This window comes from Empidonax traillii, unplaced genomic scaffold (assembly GCF_003031625.1).
Source record: "Empidonax traillii isolate 1590-97213 ecotype Southwest subspecies unplaced genomic scaffold, ASM303162v1 scaffold166:size2381449, whole genome shotgun sequence".
In the NCBI taxonomy this organism is placed as follows: Eukaryota; Metazoa; Chordata; class Aves; order Passeriformes; family Tyrannidae; genus Empidonax; species Empidonax traillii.
Window position 1 is genome coordinate 741268 of NW_020955359.1, and position 20690 is coordinate 761957.

Here is a 20690-nt window from a genome sequence, read left to right on the forward strand (position 1 = left end):
CTGCTCCTTCACTGCCGTCTCCATGGCTTGGCACTACTGTTTCCAAACCCACAAGACAGTGGGTGCAGCAGCACGTGGTACGGCCGGGTCCCCATGGGACAGCACAGGCTGTGGGACAAGTGAAGCTGCTCCCAAAAGAGCTGATGGAGAGGGCAGTGCCAAAGGCCTTGTCTGAAATTAATTTTTTTTTTTTAATTTTTTTTAAAATGAATTATATATTGCAATAGGTAACAAAAAAAAAATGTAACATTCCCTTAGGTTTCTGAAATCTGGTGTGGGATTCACACAGAAACAAGGTTAAATTCCCTTTTAAGAGCCTATGCCGGAGCAGGGCACACCCAATGCTACCTCAGGCGGCCGTCGGGTTTGACGGGGCCCAGCTCAGATTTGGGGTCGGGGCTCAGGGAGCTCCAGGCTGTCTGGGCACAGCCCTGCATGACCGGGCAGGCGGTGGGGCCGACGCTGCAGATGTCCACGGCTGACCAGACGCTGCCCACTAGAGAGTCCACCCAGGCCTCCAGCCGCGCGCCCACGAGCCCCGCGTTCCTCTTGGCCTGGTCCACGCGGGCGGCGCTGATGGGGATGTTGAGGACGGGGTTCAGGCCCTGGAAGCTCTGCTCCATGTACGCGTTCTTTGGAGGCCCGCTGTGGTACTTCATGGCTTCCTCTGGAAATGCAGAAATAAACACAAAAGTTAGTGCATTACAAAAAAAAACAAACCTAAAAGTTGGTGCATAAAAGACCCAACATTGAGGATCTAAGGGTACAGCAAACAAAAGAGCAAGGTTAGTGGTGCACTGTGGCTCATTTCCCCAGCACTGAGGACATACAGTGTCCCAGGGATGACTGGCTGTGCTCAGCACTGTAAGTTCTGCTCACTGTGATGCTCCCCCTGAAAGCACTGCCTTAGCAGAGGGAAGCTCTGAGCCTGAAAGCAGCGTCACCCTTTTTATCAACACGTACGACCAGCACTCTCAGAACATCCAGCCATGGCTGCACTTCAAAATGAGGAAACAGTTCAAGGATGGTTGGTGCGAGAAGGCTGCCAATCCCTGTCAGACCTTCCAGTGGTATTACTGATCTGTCTAGGAGGAAGAGCCAAGATCTCAGACTGTTTTGTTTTTTTTTTCTCCCCTAAAGAGGAGAACCTTGACCAGTTGTGGAAAAGTCACAACATTTCTTAGCTCTATCTGCCATTCCTGGCAACACCATGGCCTCGGACAGGCCAGAACCATAATGAAATATGTGTAGCCCCAATATAATTCCTGGAAGAGCTCCAGTCTCCCTGGGAAAGAATTCTCTACCAACAATTATATTTCAAGCACTTGGGCAGAACAGTAGATCACAACCATTCCCTAACGACTCTTTTCTTTGCATTTGTGGTTGCTTTCCTTTCAGTAAGCCTTCTGTCTCAGCAAAATGCAGTACAATACCCCAAATCTGCAATACTGCAGTAAAAATCAATGTCAGGCTGTGACAATGCTCTCAAAAACCTAAACTGGACACTGTGGGTCAGGCTGCCTGTGTCTAAAGTTGTCTGACTTCTGAAGGTCGGTGAGCGCACCGACGTGCTGCTCATAAAATCAGAATGGGACTCTCCAAAAATGTTCACCGAGTGCCTTGGGAGCAAATTTCCAACCATTTCTTTCTGTTCTCAGTTGCCTTCCCCAGCATCCTCGCTCTGGCAGCATAGAGGATATGTTTAGCTCTGCCAACAGACACACTGTCTAGAACAGAAAATGGGCCCATTCAGGGCGCTCCAGGCGAGGAAAGCCACCGTGCACAGCGAGCGTCAGAGGCCAGGAATTACATATTCACGGCTACAATTCCTTCCACATGTCCTTGCTGCTTGCACTGCAGCCTGACACTGAGTCCTTTCTTCCACGCAGAGGACAGTATCTCAGGTGCTGGCAATAAATCTGTATATTTATTCAGAGGAAAAACAGGGATGTTTAATTGCAGCTTTGCTGTTACATTTGCAAAATCTTTAATGTCAAGTACTGTGCAATTCCATTACTGCAAATCCCCAATTAAACTTGTTCAGCACATCCACATCACTTAACTGTTCCTGTGTCCATCTAACCCCCTCTTTTTATTTTAAAAGGTAGATATCCACAATAACCTCTGGTCAAAATGAGTTAGTTCCACGCACATGTGTCAGGAGTGTGTTCTGCCAGAGCACTGCAGTTTAAGAAACAGAACGAGTATACGTGATTAAATTTCCTTCTTTGGAAGCAATTAAATATGGAAGACTGTTTGTCAACATATTAATTAAACAGGAACATTCAGAGGAAAAATCCCAAAATAAATAACAGTTGGCATTACTAGCAGGATCATCTGATCGAAACGGGCAATTCATCCAGCTTGTTGAATCAAAGCCTGCTGTGCATGTGTTTAGTGCGTGGAACAAGAGAGATCTTTATTCAGACATGAAACAGGATGAAATGGAACTTGCTCATCTCTCTGGCTCAGCCTTGCACTTGTCCCAGGCCTCAGGACTTGGTGGATTATCAGGACTGGAAGGAATGAAAACTAAAGAAACCACAGGACCCAGTGGCAGTGCAGCACACACCATGTTAAGGGGTTTCCACTGCCCACAGGGAAATGTGCTTTGATGAACCCTGACCTGTTACTGGTAGGAGACTGTCTGGCCCCACAGCAGAATGTCACCCCAGTTGGGTGTCAGCACGTCCTAGAAAGGAAAAGCTGGGTAACAGCAATCTGAGTGCAGAGTTACATACACTCATCAACAGGAAATGATGAGGATTCGACCCAGAACCCTCTCCTGGAGCCTCCAAGTCTTTGTTGAACAGTTCATAGCAGAAAGAGGGAGGATGGCAGATGTGTGCTGTCCCTCTGTGCATTAAAGGAAATAGCAGAGACAGAACCATCACTCTGTAACTTACTGGGCTGGTACAGGAGAGGGACAGTGCAGCTCCCAAGCCCTGAAATGCTGTAAAAACGAGGTTGGAGCTACTGGGTGTGCTGTTAATGCACTGACACTTCAGTCTAGTGTCATGAGCAAGAGCTCATGAAAAAATAATGAAGAACATAAGGCTTGCCTCTATGAGAGGTGCATTTAGACATTTAAATCTGTACGGTTAGAGCACACAATTCAAAATTAGCTGAACTGCAGACATTTAGCTAGACTTTTCTGCCAGCAAGCACATCCAAGCAGCCCTTTGACTTCAGGAGGACATGCATCAATGCAAAATATATTCCACTGACTCTAAAATATAGCTTTAAAAAACGTGGTCATTTTTGTCCCCCATTTTTATTTGCTCTTCACTCTGTGAGGGCACATTTCTCAACTGACTTTTCTTGGTATAACTTCTCTGAACTAAACACACAGCCTATAGCCAGCTGCATAGGCTGGGATTTGGGAATTTTTGTGTGGGTTTGTTCCTCATTTTGCAAAAAAAGCAAATGGGTTTAGACAGAGAGTGGGCTAAGGAATGAAAAATGTGGTTACCTTGGTACACATTAAGGTGCTAGACCTGTGGGTTTTTTAAAGCAACACAGAATGTACAGCTTTATTTCTTTACTTGAATTGTGCTGAAACCCTCTGGCAAAGAGGTAATTTTTTATTGACATTTTGTTTGTTTTCTCTTGCAGCAAACAAGACAGTGCTGCATTTGCTCATTGTGGAGCTAATCGACTCCTTGTCGGCTGGATCTGAACTAAATTTTGAAGCAAATCCCTATCTTCAGGGTTTTTCTCGGAATGATGATTCCAGGGCATGTCTGCTCTTCTGCAGTCATGTGCCTGCCTGCTGCTATTACTGCATTTATCAAGAACATGTCATGTTACCTCTGGTTAATTTAAAGAAATCACAGCAGTCCTGACACAAGTTGCCACCCACTTTATAATCTGTATAGATGCAATTAGAATTGATTGAGCCACTGCAAACAACCAAGGGCAAAACAAAGGTTTCCCAGTATATACTAATTGAGATGATCTATAAATATGGATTAGGTTAAAAGGCTGTTGAGGTGCCTGTGTGCATCGCCTGTGTCTGCTAATGCTGTCAGGCTCTGAAAGGGCTGGCTGCAGTTTGGGGGCACAGGGACAAGGCACTGGTGTTTCAGGATCCCTGGGAGCAGCAGAGATCGGCAGCTCCACATCCAGGACATGCCATCAAGCTGGGAACAGAGCAGCAAAGGTCTTTCTTAAGGCAAAGAACGAGGTTGCTCTTTTTCACTGCCCTCCTTGCTTGAAGGAACAAGGGGTTTATGTATTAATTTATTTATTTATTTTCAATCCAGAGTTTACTATCATCTTGAGGGTTTGGGGCTTTTTCTGTCTCAGAAGTGAACTTGCCCCCTGGCTCACCATAACCTATTTGGCTTTAATGGAGCAGGTACTATCCATTAAACGTATGACAACTCATTATCGGCGCTCCAGCTGGGAGAGCGCTGTGGAAACTTTACCATGAATATAAACTCCAATTTAAAAATGAAATTGCTTTGCCTTTTTCTCTGCCCCTCCCTGTGCCCCCGGGAGATATGTAAGATCACACTTGGCGTGACTGTTTCACATGGCCTTTGTAGAGCAGGGAAGGGGGAAAAGTGGCGTGATGGGGACGCGGAGCCAACCTCTGCTGAAGTTGGTGTTTTCTTAGGACTTGAAATCTACCGGGTAGCTTGGATTGTAGTCTGTGAACTGCTGGCTAAATGCTCTGAATTATACCTGTTGTTTGGCTCTGTCTCTGCAGTCCCTACACAGGGGACCTGCACATTTGGCCTCGAGTCTGCAACTTTGCAGTTGCAAAACTGTAAACTCAGGCTGCCTAAAGCAGACAGCAAGAGTCCTCCACTCCTGTCTGTCATCAGTGCTAGTGATCTTCTACTGATCTGCTCCCTGTTTTGTCTCCTCCACGTCCCATTCCCTCTTAGTCTTGGCACAATTACTCCTAAAGCATCCTGCTGGTCCTTGGCAGCCCTCCCGTGTCCTTACAACAAGTACAGAGTACTTGGCTTTAACACACTCGACCATATGGTGAGAAACTCAACATCATTTTTTAGAAAAATAAACTGGAATCTGTCTGTGCAGGACATAGAGGGAAGGGGACTTTGGTGGAGTGAGTGAACCTGATATCTCCAAATGATTTATCTCACAAATTCACCTAATTTCCTTTTTTTTTTTTTTTAACTTCCTCCAACCTCAGTATTTGAAGGCATTCCTGAGCCAGAGGATCTGCTGAAGGCAGAGCAGATCAGTGACACAACTCAAAGTAGAGAAAATAGAGACAGATTTGGATGACTGGAGGGGGAAGAGGAGCAAGAAAGAATAAATAACATTAGATTATAGATTTCCCACTGAAATAGCTTTGGGAGCCTCCTTTACAGCAGAAACACCCCAAACAGCATCCTCAGTAATTCCATGTAAGATCCAGTCTCATACAGATCCAGGTTTTGAAAAGGCCAGTGAATCTGTGCTTTTAAACAATTTACATTCTATCAGTTATGCTCATTTGGACATGGTATCAAAGAAAACACATGATCCCGATTTCCTTTTGTGGTTTTACTTGCATGCACAGAATTTAGGCCAAAATTAATAAATAAATGGAAATAGAAAAATGAATAAACTAGTGGCATATGCTGCTTTTATAAACTGCTAAACAAAGCATCTTTGCTGGCAGCTGTCCCGTGATTATTTTTTTATTTTGAGTTGTAGTAATGAATTTTGAGAGTCACAATACAGGAATGAACATGTTTCACTTTGATTATACAAAAGAAGAGCAAGTGACTCCTTTCAAGACTGCAAACCCAAAAGCAACTTTCCCTTGTTGTGTAGATGAGCACTGATTTAGGAAATACAGGGACTGCTGTGTCCTTGTTCTCACGATATAAGATTTAGTGGCTGATGCCAGATTTGTACAAATGCTTTTCAGAATGACACAAGCAAATTGCACACAAGATCATGGACAGATTTTTATGTACATGGGCTCCAGTTTCTACATCTGGAGTGTATGAGAGAGAGGGGCCCAAATCATTACTGAGGAAATTACACACAAAGAGGTATGAAAACCATCAGTCATTCAAAAAGCTTCTGGAGTAGCAAATTACTTTCCAGAGCAATCTTTCTGACAAGGGCTTTTTTTTTTTCTTTACCGGGGGGAGAGGGTGGAATTTGTTGTTGGTGGTGAGGGAGCATGGTTGGAAGAACAAAATTTTAAAGAAATCTCTGTTGAAACATATTCCCCTTTTCTGCTGACAACTCCTGGCTAAGTCTGATGTATGTTTTATTTTAAATGTTAAGACAAGAATACTATTCCTTCGTTTTAGAAGATTTTTGGCAGATTTTTCATTGTTTACAGTAACAGAAATCGATCTTTTAGGAGTTCTAATTCTTCTGTCATACTCTCAAAACGCCTTTACTTGGCAGAGAAAAATGTATTTAAATAATAAAGTGGTGACAAACTGACAAAAGCTGGAAATCAAAGCTAAATGACAATTGTCTGCACAGAGCAACAGTAGTGTCACTGAGACAGAAAGCCTTAAAACCCAAACAACAGGAATTTGCATTGTAAGTACAATTCTAACTACAGTGGAGCGTCACTACCTGCCCCTGTAATTAATTTTCTTCTCTACCCCCATGTCTCAGTTATCTAGACATTATACATCAGATCATCAGTAGCAAATCATTCCTGAGACTTTCTTCCTAGACAATACTGTTCCCAAGCTTTCTATTTCATTCCTGTAGCCCGTTCTGGTTACCATATGAATGAACAAAGCCCCTCAACAAAAAATACGAGCCAGACCTTCTCCCAGTGTAGGCAATACAGAATAACTGCATCGTTTTAGTGGAATTATTCCAGGCTCAGAGTTTGGACCAAAGGGAGTTTTGCCTTTATACCATAAAGTGTGGGCATAAAGTCTGAGACACGATTACCTGCCCACGGGGCTCTCATGTTATAGGCAAAAGTAGCAAGGTTACTTGCTATGTGCCACGTTTTCCGTCCAATTTATGCCTTAAAAGTTAAATTACCAAAGAACATGGAATTCATTACTTTCCAGGAGACGAGTCAGTAACAGCTGTGTCTAGAAGGAGGCTGCCTCAAACTTTAAAAATGTATTCCTTCTACCCATGATGTTTGTTCACAATTTATCACTGCCTATTAACTAATAACAAGAGCAGGTTGGAGGTGGTTTAGTTTCTGCTTAAGAAACGATGCCACCAAATGTTAGCAGCAGAAATCAGTGAGTTTGCTCTTCTGCTGGGAACCGTGTGGAATCAAGCTCCTGTTGAGCGAGATAAGGGCTGCATTAGCTCTCAGCAGTTGTCTGTTGGTGTTTGCATTACAGAAGCAGCACGTTTTGCTGGAAGGTAAATGCCTGACTCAGTTTATTTGCTGCCTTGTCAAAAAGAAGAACTTCTGAAAACTTAATAGGATCATTCATGTATCCAGCAAATTTAAGATGTCCAAAGTTATGAATATTAATAGTGGGCAGATGGAAGCACTTGTGCACTTTAAGAAGAATGGGAAAGATATTCAGAGCAACATGCTTGTTTTGATCTTAGTGAATAAGAAAACAGGTGTGGCTGTAAAACATTCCTTCTTCTCCCAGCAGTGTCCTGGGCACTGGCTGCAGACCTGGGCACTCAGATGGCGCCTGTGCCGTTCAGACTCCTCCTGGAGCCTGGAGACACTGGCAGCCCCAAAACGACCTCTGCATTTGGATGGCTCAGGGCTGCATCCATAGATACTTCTGTCACAACTGCTTGGCACGTACTGAGCAGGTTTTGGCAGCTATCAGGCAAGAGTGAATGCCTGGACCTGACAATATATCAGGTGAGCTCTGGCCTAGGGTAATTTTCCCTAATTCAGCATTTTGTGTATTAATGCTTTTATTGTTAAACACACAGACTTTGTCTGAAAACAGTTTAAACATCTGTAACTCTGTAAGAGAAAATTTGAATGATAGGCAGCACAGAAAGGTCAATTTTTCTTTCTATTTCTAAATGATGGCTTTTACAATAGCTGTTAGATTACTGAGAGTCTGAAGTTCTCTGGATTCTGAACTGTGCATATTTTAAAGATATAAACAGTCTTTTGTTCAAAGTGGCTGTGTTTTACAGACTGGATACAGACACTTCTGCTTGTCTTAGTGCAGAAGTTTCTTAAGATTTAGTATCTATAAAATTCCTTTCTTATATCCTTTTCCAATAGAGTACTTCTTCATTTTTAACAGTATCATTTACAGTGAATGCAGACACAATAACTGTATTATTTCTATAGCAAATAATAAAACTTACCTTGTTTGATAGGCTGCTGATTAGAGAAGGTGAGAGGAGTAACAAGGAATTTGGTTTCAGCTACCTGTACCCAGTGGTGCAGGATTTTTATTGTCCAGACACCGGGTCGCAGGGGCAAATTCAGAGGTGGTTTGTAGTGAGTAAACTCGGCACTGGATTCAATAAGAATATCATAAGTTGCTGCGATTACATTAATAGGATCCACCCAGATGACAGTCACGGTGACGTTGGGGCCTTTTCCCCATTTCTGCATGCCAATTGGCTCATCTGTTGGCCCGAGGAGTCCTCCAAAATTTCGGAAAAGCCTTTCCTTGGCGTCCCATTCGGTGCCAATCTGAAATGGAAGAATACACTGCTGCTGGCATCACCTCTGCGAGCATCTCAGACCCTTGTGTCAAATAAGGGCTCTCAGGAGACATAAATCCTGTTTCTCTAATGACATGAATTATACATACATATAAAAGCTGACAGCAACATGACCTGAGATCATAAAGTGTACACAAATTGTGCAACAACCTTAAATGCAAGGCTTGCTTTTTTCGTCCACTTCTGATTGATAAAAAGGTTTCCTTTATCTTAAGAGTGACATAACAGGCTATAGCAGCTCTCCCTTCCTTCCATGGAAGCAGTCAACAAGGGACTAAGCCTAGTGACTGAACACAGGCTATGCATAGAAAAAAATGTGACCCATCATCTCCTGGGTCATAAAAATGTATTACATATCTGAGAGATGGAACCTGCAGTACAGACCCACCCAGCTACTGCTAAGACCAGGAAAGAAGCTTTTGCTGCTGACTTTAGGACAAGTCACATGAAGTCCTTTACAACAATCCATCCATGAGATGCTGTCTCCTTGCACTCCCTTCCTGTCTGATATGGGAAGTTATTTCTTGTAATCTCTTTTCTTACTGTCATTACAGTGACATTGTTTTTTATTTATTCACTAAGGAACAGTAAACCAGCTGATTCACAACCTAGTGTAAATATTTAATGGACTTTTTCCTACTAGCTTTCATATTTCAGTGCTCTTTATAGGAATTTCAGTGGTTCACCCATAACCTGCGGAATAACACAAATTTACAAGCTATTACCATTAAACCCCTCATAGTCCTTCAGGTCTTCTTTTGACCTAATCTCCAGATAGTGGAGATCACCAAAGAGCTGATTTGTTCCCTGTACAGAAACCATGTGATTCTCTCAAATGGCCTCCAGAGATCCATGCACATCCAGGTGGGATCCCCACTTTCAGAATATATGTGGATATTGCAGATTCCACCAACACAGAGCTGTCCTTGTCCCTAAGTCTCACCTCACAGGGGCATGGTCAGAACCTGCTTTCCCTAAAGCATTGTGTAGCTCATTTGCTTCAGAGATTTTTCTTCTTGATTTCATCTCATTTCATAAGTGATTCCAATATAATGCCAAAATCCCCACAAATCCCCAAAACATAACAATTACCTGATGCCTATTACTACTGATACCTGTACTGGAAACTGTCCAGACTCCAGTCCCTTCTAAATAAATCCCTGTGGTTGGCAGATAAATTACATGAGGACTGCAAGCAAAAAGCTACAAGGTCAGTAAAATAAAACCCCACCATCTTAAATCCATCTGTCATGATATGAATTCCTCCTACCGGACTATGACACTGCAGAATATGAGACAAAATGAGGCTTCCACTACTCTGCAATCAACACAGCATTTCTGGTATTTCAGAGGTATTTCACCCAGCACACCAGCTAATCAAACCAGACAGTGTAGCCCAGATATCAGACCCAGGCATCGACTGCCTCGAGGAGCTGTCAGTGCGTACTCTCCTGACAAGACTGGATGAATATGTATGGAAATAAGCTGAGAAAGGAAATTTCCTGACCAGATCTTATTATCTACTCTGCCAACCTTCACTGAGTGCAGCCATGTCACACCTACCGGTGCTCAAGAGACCTGGAAATAATAAAGCCACAAAATGTGAAAAAAATCCACACCCTCCTGGGCATGGAAAAGCCTATAAGGAAGCTCTTTGCACTTCATTCGGTATTTCTTACTGAAGAACTCCTTGAAGAAAACTTACTTCATCCTCAAAAATTAAATGTTCATTCCTGACATCCAACTATTTCCCCTCTCTTTAGCCTTTTCATCCCTGGGTAAAGAAATCAGAAAGTTACAGTCCCCTTGCTCCAGCCTCCAGGTGACACCGCTCAATACCAGGTTGCACAAAAGATGTTGAGACGTGTTCACGTGCACAAAGGTTTATTTATTAGAGTGCTCTGCAGAAGAGCACTTTTGGGGAAAACATATAACAGAATCATTGTCTGGTTGCTAAGCTTTGTGCAAGCATGGTATTGGGCTCCCTAATGCAAACCAAAAGTTACAGCCAAAAGGCAGGGGAAGAGAGGAATAAAGGACAACCATGAGGGTCTGTCACACCTCTGTTGGGGCGTGCAGGTCCATGAAACAGCACAGAACCAAAAGGAGGACACTCAGCAACACAAAGGCACCCAGGCACCCCAAACCTCCACGTGGCCCAAAGCCAGGGCTCACACCAAGGCTCCACAGGCACCTCGGGGAAGGGACAGGCAGGGAGCTGTACACATCTACTCACAGGATCTGCCCTTTATGTCTGGTTTCCAGCTGGGGACACACTTTCCCATGCTGCTCAGCTTGCAGTACAGCTGCTTTTAGAAGCACAGTATTTTATAGGGAATTTTCCTTAAAGCACTGGTTAGAGGTTCGTACCTCTTCCCTTGAACTTTACACAGCTGAGTTCCCAGGACCGAGATGTCTGATTTTACAGGGCAAGAGATACTACAGTTCTATAATAATTTTCACAGCCCCTTAAAACATTGTGAGTAAGCTTTCACTTTCAAATGGAATACACAAAGTATGGGATAGAATCAAGCAGTAATAAAAATCTGATAAATTATGAAGGAATGTGGCAAAGAAACTGACATTTTCCACATCATTATTTTAATCACCATTAGTTTGGGCTTCAAGAGCAAGCACTGTGCACAGGTTTTGTTTGGAAATCTCTCATTGGCTTAAAACTTCTGTTTCTATCTCTGTTTGGTCCCAAGATAAAATTTTCACAAGACAAATTATGCCTTGATTATGGGTTTGTGTCTCATTGCTCACCACAAACAGGACCATTAGGTTCACACAATGCACACTAATTGCCTGCCACCTAGTTTATTTTATTTTCTGTGATGAATCACAAGTCTTAACAAGACCAGAAATGAACTTAGTGTTCATCTGACAGACAGTGAGCTGAGACTTTTGGTTCTGCACAGCAAATAAATCTCCTGCCCTCCTTGGAAAAGTTGCCTGAACCCAGGCTGGCAGGACACATACTGTGAGCATTGTGCACAAGCCAATTTAAGGAGGTGTGGGAGTTTCACACTTGGAAATCATCTCTCTCGGATTTCCTCTAAGTTTATTTTATTTTACTGAGCCCAAGTCTGAGTGCAGAACACTGTCATTAACCCTGCCAGCCGTGGGGCAGCCCAGCTGGCCCATTTCTTTCCATGGTGTGTGGTGAAATCGGCTCCTTGGGAGGCAAAGTCTGAGAAGCAAAGCAGAGGAGCAGAGGGCAGGAAGCAGTGACTGGAGAGATCCCACCATCTCTGCTGCAATCTCAGTTGTGCATCAAGGTCACAAACACACTCGGGAGCACACTCAATGCCGCATATTTGTGCTCTTCCTGCTGGTGTGAGCTGGGAGAAGGGAGAAAGCTCCCAGATAAAATAGCCCCATTCAGTTTTTAAATTCCTGCCAGATCATGGGGTGAAAGTTGTTGAAGAACCAGCAGCTCTATGTCCCAATAAGCACAAATCTCAATTCTCGTTTCTGTGAACACTAATGCTCCCCCATCTTAGCTAAACTGCTAAGTTTGTTTTCCACTCGCTGGACTTTGACAAAGGAGTGGCATTTTAATAAGCTGTAGCAGATCAGAGCTTTCCAGCCACACTAAAGCTAAAGAAGTTAATGCTGGATTTATACCAGGGTAACTGAGAGAATAATTTGGCTCATAGGCAGAGATCCCTGCAGGCCAAGGGAAGGTAGAAAGTAAAATAAACCATTAAGAAAAGATTAAATTATTTATTTTGCACCTCCTGATCTTTTAAAATAAGAATCATCTCTAAAAGGAGAGGACAACTAAGGGATTTAGTTGAGAACATATAATGAAAACAAGTATGCAGCCACCAAAACTCTTTTTGTGAGTTTCAAATAGAAGAAAATATTTCCTTATCCTGAAAAAAGCTCACTGGTGATTAAATTCTTCCCATGCTTTGCACTCACACAGTTGCCCTGCAGCAGCAGTTCCTGTGGGGCTGCTCACAGACCAGCCCATGCTTTGCTGCAAGACTGGTCTGGGGGAGAAAAGGTGCCCTGTGGCCAGAGGGGACCTGGCAAGTGGTGAGTGAGTAAATTCTGGTCTCTTCCTCCCTACAACTGCAGTGAGGTCAGATGTATTCTTTCTAACTATTTTTGTTTGAGTTCTAGAATACCAAGATCAATATATTCCTTTCTATCATACTGTCAGAAAAAACTCTGTCCCTGCTGCCAGCCCAGTTGCATTCTAAAAGAGGACCCAGAGCAGACATCAGGTTGAAAGTGAGATTAAAAGAACTAAACAAACAGCAGAAACACTCCTACAAATCACAAGAATTAAGGCTTGTATGACCATTTATCACTGCATGAAATGGCAAGCCTACCATCAGACAAATTGATAAATGGAGCACACTTTCCATCCATCTCTTTAATGGCACATTAGTGTCATGGATTTGCCATGCACACCAAAACACTGAATCCCACCTAGGCGTTTCTTAATTGCCCAAGGAGATGGTAATTTATGGACTTAGCCATAATGACTAGAACACATTTGTTCAATCAATTTTATACCTTAATTGAAATTTGTGGCTTAACAAGAAAAATCATGAAATTAACTGCTCAGGCAGTTGTATCTTTAAAACAGAACACAGATGTCGGGTTCTATTAGTGGTCAACTTTCCTGATATATTTTAGGGTACATTTTTTACACTCTATGTCAGATGCTGAGAAAAATTCCTAGAAAAAATGACAGGATTTGGGAGAAAGCTGAGTCACCACTGCGATAGTTTCCTCTGTTGTGTTACAACATCAACATTCTGCTCACATGTGGCATCGATACCTGACTATCACTAATTTTATGAGGTTTTTTTCAGTATAATCTGGAGAAAAATGTTTAAAGACATCACCATTCACATCTGGAGTTGCAGAAACGTGACATTTTCCCCAGGTGCCTTTCACAGCACTCACAACAGAGATGGTTGCAAAACTTTTAAGTAAGTTACTGTGCCCTTTTTACAACAGCAAAGGCCTTCAATTTGTTCTTAAAGCAAAAAGGAGTGAGGAAACTCCGAGTAATGTAAGGAGTGAGGGTAGACCACAGGTCTGACCTGGCAGCAGTATCTCCTGCGAAGATGATGTGCATTGTGCTAGGCAGCCACCCTCACCTAAAATTTACATGGAATACAGTTTCCAAAGGCTGCTGAATTGGTATGCAATCTCTTGATGCACTTACCTCTGAGAACTGCAGCCTTCCAAAATCGCTTGGTGGACTTGCGACCTTGAAGACTTTCTTGGGCATCACCCACGTCTCCAAAGTTTCTAGTTTACTGACAGCCAAGTTGGTTGCGTGGTGTCTGATCAGGAAGCCTTGGAAACGGTCAGCAAGGAAGTAAAGGTGGACAGAAACTGGATGGCCCATGGGGTAGTATCTGTAAAACAGCACACGCACACACTCATCAGTTACACGAGAGAGACATGAAATCTCCATTTACTTGGAGCTAATGGCTTAAGAAGCATTCATTTTAACTAGAAAATCTACCACTGTACATTAAGAGATTTCAAATGTGTCCATGACTCATTATCAAATATTCTTAGGCTGTTCTGATTACCCCGAAACGTAAAAGAAACATTGCTAAGAATATGTGCTCATTTAGAGCATATCCACAGCTCTAAGCTCTTTAGGACCTCCCTCTGTGTGCCAGGGAACTCCCCTCCCTAAGCACCTCTTCTGGGTGGGAAGTGCCACCCAGAGATATGCACAGATCATTAGGCTGTGCAGCACTGTTTGCTCAGATAAACTGCAGGATAAAGGATATCCCACCAATGTGCCTTTGCTTCAGCTGCTGCCTTTTCTGCCCCAGCAGGGTCAGCGCCTGCCCATGCGGGAGAGCACAAAATGCTGCAAGACCAAGCATCAGCCCCGAGCTTCCTTTATTCCCAAACCCCTGCCCCAAGGGCACAGCTCTTCAGGGTGGCACTGCAGCCAAGGAAACCAGGATCCAGTCCCCATTTTCTTGTATGTTAGGAAATAAACTTCACATTCCTTAAAGACTTGAGATTCAAAAAAACCCCAAACTGATAAAAGGACAACCAACCAGGCAAAACCTATCCTTGGGAGATTTGGGGGTGTTTGGTTGCAGTTCAGATTTAAATATACTGTGTTCACAGCTTCAAATGATTAACCTGTATGGTCAATTGTCTGCTACAGTCTCAGAAACACCTGTAATGATGTTTGAGTACATATGGATCCATAAATAATTAAAAATGTGTTATTCATAGCTCGGAAATCAAATATTTTACTAGTTTGCAGCACTGACATTAACTGCAAAACAAGTTGAACCACCAGTATCACATCTTCCCAGGAAGTCAGCTAAATCTGATTCCCTGTACTTGTTACCACAGCTCAAGACATGAGCAGTAAGAGGAGCTGACCAATGAAGACTTTCCATTGCACGAGGCCAGAAACACCCAGAAGGAAGTCTCTAGAGCTTGAGAAATAAACATAGGAAGCACGGTAAAAACACTGATGGACTGAGCAAAAACACAGCAAAGCTATGCAGCAAATACCACAAACAACCTGACTTCTGTTCTGAGTACTGAGACCTCCTGTTTTATATGTGTGCAGCAGCAAATATTTACAATATCCTTGAAATAGTCTGAGTAAATTGCCTCTTGGCAGCAGTGAGTAAAAATGCCTAGAGATGGAAGAAATAAATTAAATCTCAATCACACATTAATGTTGCTCTGACAGAAGATGCTGATACGCAATCTCATTTGGTACCCGAGCAGTCTGTGGGGGGCACGGCTTTCTGGGGCTGTGGGCTGGCCCCTTAGTGTATAAGGCAGCTTCTCTTATAAACATCTCCTGTGCCGCTGCAGGAGGCAGCAGGGACTGACTCCAGATGTGATCTGAAGCAGTAGCAGCTTTCCTCACAGTGCCGGCAGCGGCGTGAAACGAGCTGGGGTGGTGGCTGCAGGATCAGCTGAGTCGGTGCTGCTGTAGCCCCACCAGCAAAGGAACACTGTCGAGGTGCTCAGCCCAAATACAGCCCTACCATTACTGTGTTAGAGACACGCAAAATCACTGGAGGGAAAGAGGAAAGGTATATAGGCATACACCTAGAAAGACAGTGTAGTATCGAAGAGATGTGAATCATAAATCTGAGGAGTATCCACCTTTCTGTGATTTAAACTGAATGCTGACTCACAGTGTTTCAAGGGGGCTCATGTAGGTATGAAAATGAAGCCTCCACTCCATATCACAGTGCAATCCCTGCCTGCACTGTTTCATGAGGCTCCAGTCTGCTGTAAAGGAGCCATGCTTTATTCCAGGGACAGCTGCAATCAGCAGTGGGTGACATGATGTCCCTATCTATAATCTGAGCAAGCTTGAAAAGCACCTTGAGCTCCTGTGCAATGGAAAGTTCCTCAGAAAAGATATTGATAATTGATGTAAATCAGCGTCGGAACACTGGCAAAAGGAAAAGGGACAAAAGTAATTGTCAAGTTATTTCAGTGTTGGTTACACACAGCCCCCATCCTCTCCGTTGGCTTCACTTTGCAGGACAAATGACCCAGCCCTTTTTTAGGTCTGCCTTTATTTCATTTAAGGAAGGCATGCTACTAGTGATTATTTCTATCTAATTGTTATTGATCTTTTATTGCTTTGCACTGGTAACCTTCACTGACAAAACTCTAATAGGAATCTGGAGCACTTATTGCCACATCTTTCTAAATGGGACATTGCTCAGCATTTCCATGACTAATTTAGGAAGGTCAAGGCACATTTGGTTCCCTCTTGAGAACACAAGAGGGGCAACGTCCATCCATCAAAGCACACAGAGTGTTTTCAGTGTTGCTGACTTAGGCTGTGTTTTCTGTTAGGGAAAAAAAAAAAAGGAATGGTCGAGAAATACATTCTGAAGAATGAAATAAGAGACGGTAAAGTAAGACTTTAAAAGATGAGCCCTCTCTGCTTTGAATGTAAACAGCTTCAGATGTGTTTGCAGGTAGTGAACATCTACCGTGAAGAGAGCCTTTTCTGTGCAAGGCTAACTAGGAATTCTTGTTTCAAATCTCTTTTAGACTGAATTCTTCTTTGCTAAGCTTATAGGTGAAAAAGGAATCTAGAATATAGGGAAAATTTCCCTTTAGAGAATAAGGATCTTCATTTGGTATGTGTGTATATATATATAAATTATATTTATATATGAATACATTTTATGTATTTGGTGCTAATAGATCGTACCAGTTGCAGCACTTTTGGCACAGACAGCTGCACCAAGCAGGCAAACTGAGCCAAACAAGCAGCTCTGTGTACTCCATGTGTGCTCCCAGGGGAACAAACAAGCAAGGACCATTAACCTGCCTGTGTTCAGATTAGTTCTGAAATCCTGTCCTCTGCTCTTGGTAAGCATAATAGAGGAGAACATGACCTCTGCTGCAATCACACGGAGGGTTTAGGAGCTGTGGCTATAATACACTTGCTGAAATTAATCAAGGAAAACGCAGCAGTGGGGGTAGCACTGCCCAACTGGATCCTGTCAGTCTTCATCAGGCTGGAAAGCAGCTCCTTAAAAAGTGCAGCAAACAGGTCACTAATGTCAACCCAGAATAACCAATGCTTTATTATGGACATAAATACTCCTGGAAATAAGTGCTGTGCACTTGCAGCTGCCTGGCCCTGTTTGTGAGGGCGGGTTCCAGCCAGCGCAGCCGAGCAGGGCGAATGTCCCCGGGGAGCTCGGCGGCCCAGTCGGTGTCCCCCGAGACACCCCAAGAAAACAGGCAGGCCCAGGCTTACCGGCAGCTGTTGTCTCCGGCAGCGTGGAGGGAGGTCTCGGCTCTGCGCAGGCCCAGGCGGGAGAACGCGTGGTACATGGTGAGGGCGACATCGCTGAGGGTGTGCACCCCGTCGGGCTCGTCGTACACGTTCTCCCAGTAGGCCCGCAGGCCGGGCGTGCCGGACGGGTAGTTGCCGTACAAGTAATAGTCCAGCTGGCCGATTATCTCTTGGTTCACTACAGCTTCAAACTTGCGGGCAAAGAAAGTTGGCCTGGCGGTCTGCTGTTGGGATACGACAGGAAAAGACGCTGAGTGAGTTCCCATTTTAGGCCATGAAACTTTGTCTTAACCAGTGGGTTGGAGCTGAGGACGTGAACTGGTTCTCTCCATGGGCAAAGATGACTTACAGGGTTACCTTTGTGCCCATTCACCGTTAAGAGTGATGTTAAGGTTCAGGTAAAAACTACATAGTTACACGACAAAAACACAGTTGTGTCAATCCCTTCCTACCAACAGCCTCCCACTGCTGCCTTGCTCTGAAGGCTCTCCAAGTGCCAGAGCAGTGGGGAATGCTTCCTAAACCCCCGTGTTAGCTTGGAGACAGTGCAGCACTGGCACAGGTTAGGCAGGGAACAAACCATCGTGTGGCACGGGGGCTCAGAAGAGGCAGAGCAACATTTTCTGTGTATGGATTTGCTGATAGGAGGTGGTAAGAGGACTCTGGGAGAGGTGCCATCTATGGCTGAGGTTTCTCAACTTCTCAGTGGTCCTGCACAGATTTTCTGCTCTGCACTTGATGCAAACTTGAGCATATTACTGCTTTATATGCTACTCAACTCTGATAAGCTTTAAAAAAGTCTTTGTTTTGCCTTGCTCATGTTTGAGCACGGGTTCTGAGGTGCCAAGGAGTTCAAGGGTGCCCCTGATGGCTGGAAAATTCTTTTGAGGATGCTCAGTTTTGCTCTGAGACGGCACATACTGTGGGCTCTCTGACCCGTGCCTCTGCAGCTCTCTTTGTGCCTCTGTGAGAACTGTGAGCCAGCCTTCCGGCGCCCTGTGTTTGTGTGAGGGGCTCTCTCACCAGGCAAGTGTCAGAAACTGCCTTTACATCTATTCTAATTTTGTGCTTCTCCTTCCAGCTCAGTTTACTTGATTGTTCTCTGAAATATCGTTGTGGGTTCACAGCCTGCAGCAGGTCAGGCCCTGCAGTCTGGCAGAAGTTTTTCAAGACTTGCCATTTATTCTGTGCTGGAGACTTTCCTGGGATTGGGGGTAGGGGCAGCAGAGCCTCTCTTGGATAACATCTCATTTGCTCTTTTTGTGAGTGCCTGTGTCACTGACTTCAAGCGTGCCTGGTAGGCAACACATTACAGTAAAGATCTCTGTTTCAGAGCAGTCATCATTTCTGTGCTGCAGGGTAACACATTCCCCATCCCACACAAAGCCTGAACAAACATGCTTTATGCAGGGAAGCCCGAGGAGCTGCAGGGATGGAATTGCAAATCTGGTGACCTTGAAACAAACCACTGTTCATTCTTAATAAAAGATACACAGGCCAGATACACCCTTGAGACTGGGTGCACCCTTAAGCACAGGATTTGCTCCCATGTCTGGCTTGAGGAAACTATCACAAAGGAACCGATTAAACTTTTTAAGGCAGTACTGCCAAACCAGGGTGATCAAAACCTCATGACTAAGGCTCCCAAAACCACAAAATGAACTTTAATATAAACATGCTGATGAATACGATCATGAAAATGGATTTGTCTTGTGCTATGTAAGTCTCAAGCAGGCCCATTAGTCAACTTCTAAGTTTTTTTTAAAGATGATAAACTCTGCTTAACACTGAAAGCCAGGAGTTTAATGATATCATGAAAGCACCTGAGCTGGAACTTAGCAACAAATTCACAAGAGTTACCAAGTACTAGTGGTACCATGAGAGATTTGTCAAGCTTCCCACCTTTCTCACCCAGCAGATTACCAATGCCAAGTAGTCCAAGGAGTTGCTTTGTGACCTTACTGTGCAAGTAGTATGTCTCAAGGGCCAAAACACAGGAGAACCAATCTTTTGTTCTCCTGAAATTAAGATCAGAGCTTCCTCACATCTCTTTCTCCACCCGACTGATGGAGTAAAAGCTTCCCTTCCCATTCCCTGCTGCAGCCACGCAGCCAGCTGGCTCTCCACACCCCAGCAGAGGGGGAAGAGCCTCTTTGAGGTTACGTTCAGTTACCTGGAAACGGTGAAAATCTGCTGGTTTGAAGTCATTAGGTGAACAGCCACACCAGTCAACAATGTGCTTGTATTGACACTTGCAACCGAGTTTACGATTCCAGTTCGTGATGCGCAAGTTGTTGTCCACCATGGAGTCACAGTACGGGCTATTCTCCAGAACAGTGTGAAAGAAGGACTGCAAGAAAGACAGAGCAGATCACTGTCTTTAGCTCCTCTAACTTCCATCTTCTCCTTCACTTCAGCCCATGGCCCCAAACCCAATGCAGGTGACTTATCTTTGTTAAAAATGACAGAATTAACAAGCTCTGTTGTTCTGCCATATATGAAACGTGCTCTGTGTGTATGGATTCCACAGAGCATGAAAAAGTCACGACACACTACAGACCCAACCAAATTGTAATAACACACAGCTGAGGCCTTGCTCCAATAACCTGGCACAGAGAAACTGCACTTCTGCAATGACCAGCTTTGTGCACTGGGAGTCCAAAGGACTCCAGAAAAGTGTCAGCAATTATTTTATTTATATTTAAGCTGTATGAGCAATTCTAAGAAATTCCCGTTATTTCTTGTCTGTAAGTTACTGTCTGGTCTAACAGATTTAGGACTATTTTCCTGAGCAATGTGCTAATAATACGTCTCAAGTTGTTTCCTAAGACAATTCTCAAAACTACACCATCGCTCTGGGTACTGTGAGAAATATACAGTCCCAGACAGCTCTTCTGTGGGTGTCTCTACCACCAGCACTCTGAAAAGCATTGCTAGTTGAGTGGCCTTGTTCTAAAATACACAGTTCACCCTAGGCACCAAAAGGACATTCTCCCTCCTGCACTTACATCTGAAATCATAAGTCTTTATTTGCTGACTCATGGCAGCGTGGAATTCCTGTCGGGCTATCTTAATTATATCATCATAATATCAGCTATTATATAAATCATGTGTAATGGGGACTGATATGGCAGGTTAACAGGTCAGTGAAAGCAGGGCGGTTTTAAGAAACCAGCTATGCATCTTGCAAAGAAAACCTTGTAGAAAAAAGCTATGGAATATCATCAAATTTAGCCCTGGAAGAGACCATTTTTGGAGCAGT

General features: G+C 43.8%; 1 protein-coding gene across 2 annotated transcripts in view; it reads right to left on the reverse strand.

The window, feature by feature from the left end:
* Positions 1 to 204: 204 nt before the first annotated feature.
* XYLT1 (xylosyltransferase 1) overlaps positions 205 to 20690 on the reverse strand; it is a 168399-nt gene continuing 147913 nt past the window's right edge. For both annotated transcript variants that reach the window (XM_027885461.1, XM_027885463.1), the window contains exons 7-11: positions 19602 to 19778; positions 17390 to 17652; positions 13820 to 14015; positions 8260 to 8593; positions 205 to 667 (exon numbers count right to left, since the gene is read on the reverse strand). In XM_027885461.1, coding sequence (XP_027741262.1) covers positions 345 to 667; positions 8260 to 8593; positions 13820 to 14015; positions 17390 to 17652; positions 19602 to 19778 — 1293 coding nt within the window. In that variant the 3' untranslated portion in view covers positions 205 to 344. The remainder of the gene's footprint in view (positions 668 to 8259; positions 8594 to 13819; positions 14016 to 17389; positions 17653 to 19601; positions 19779 to 20690) is intronic.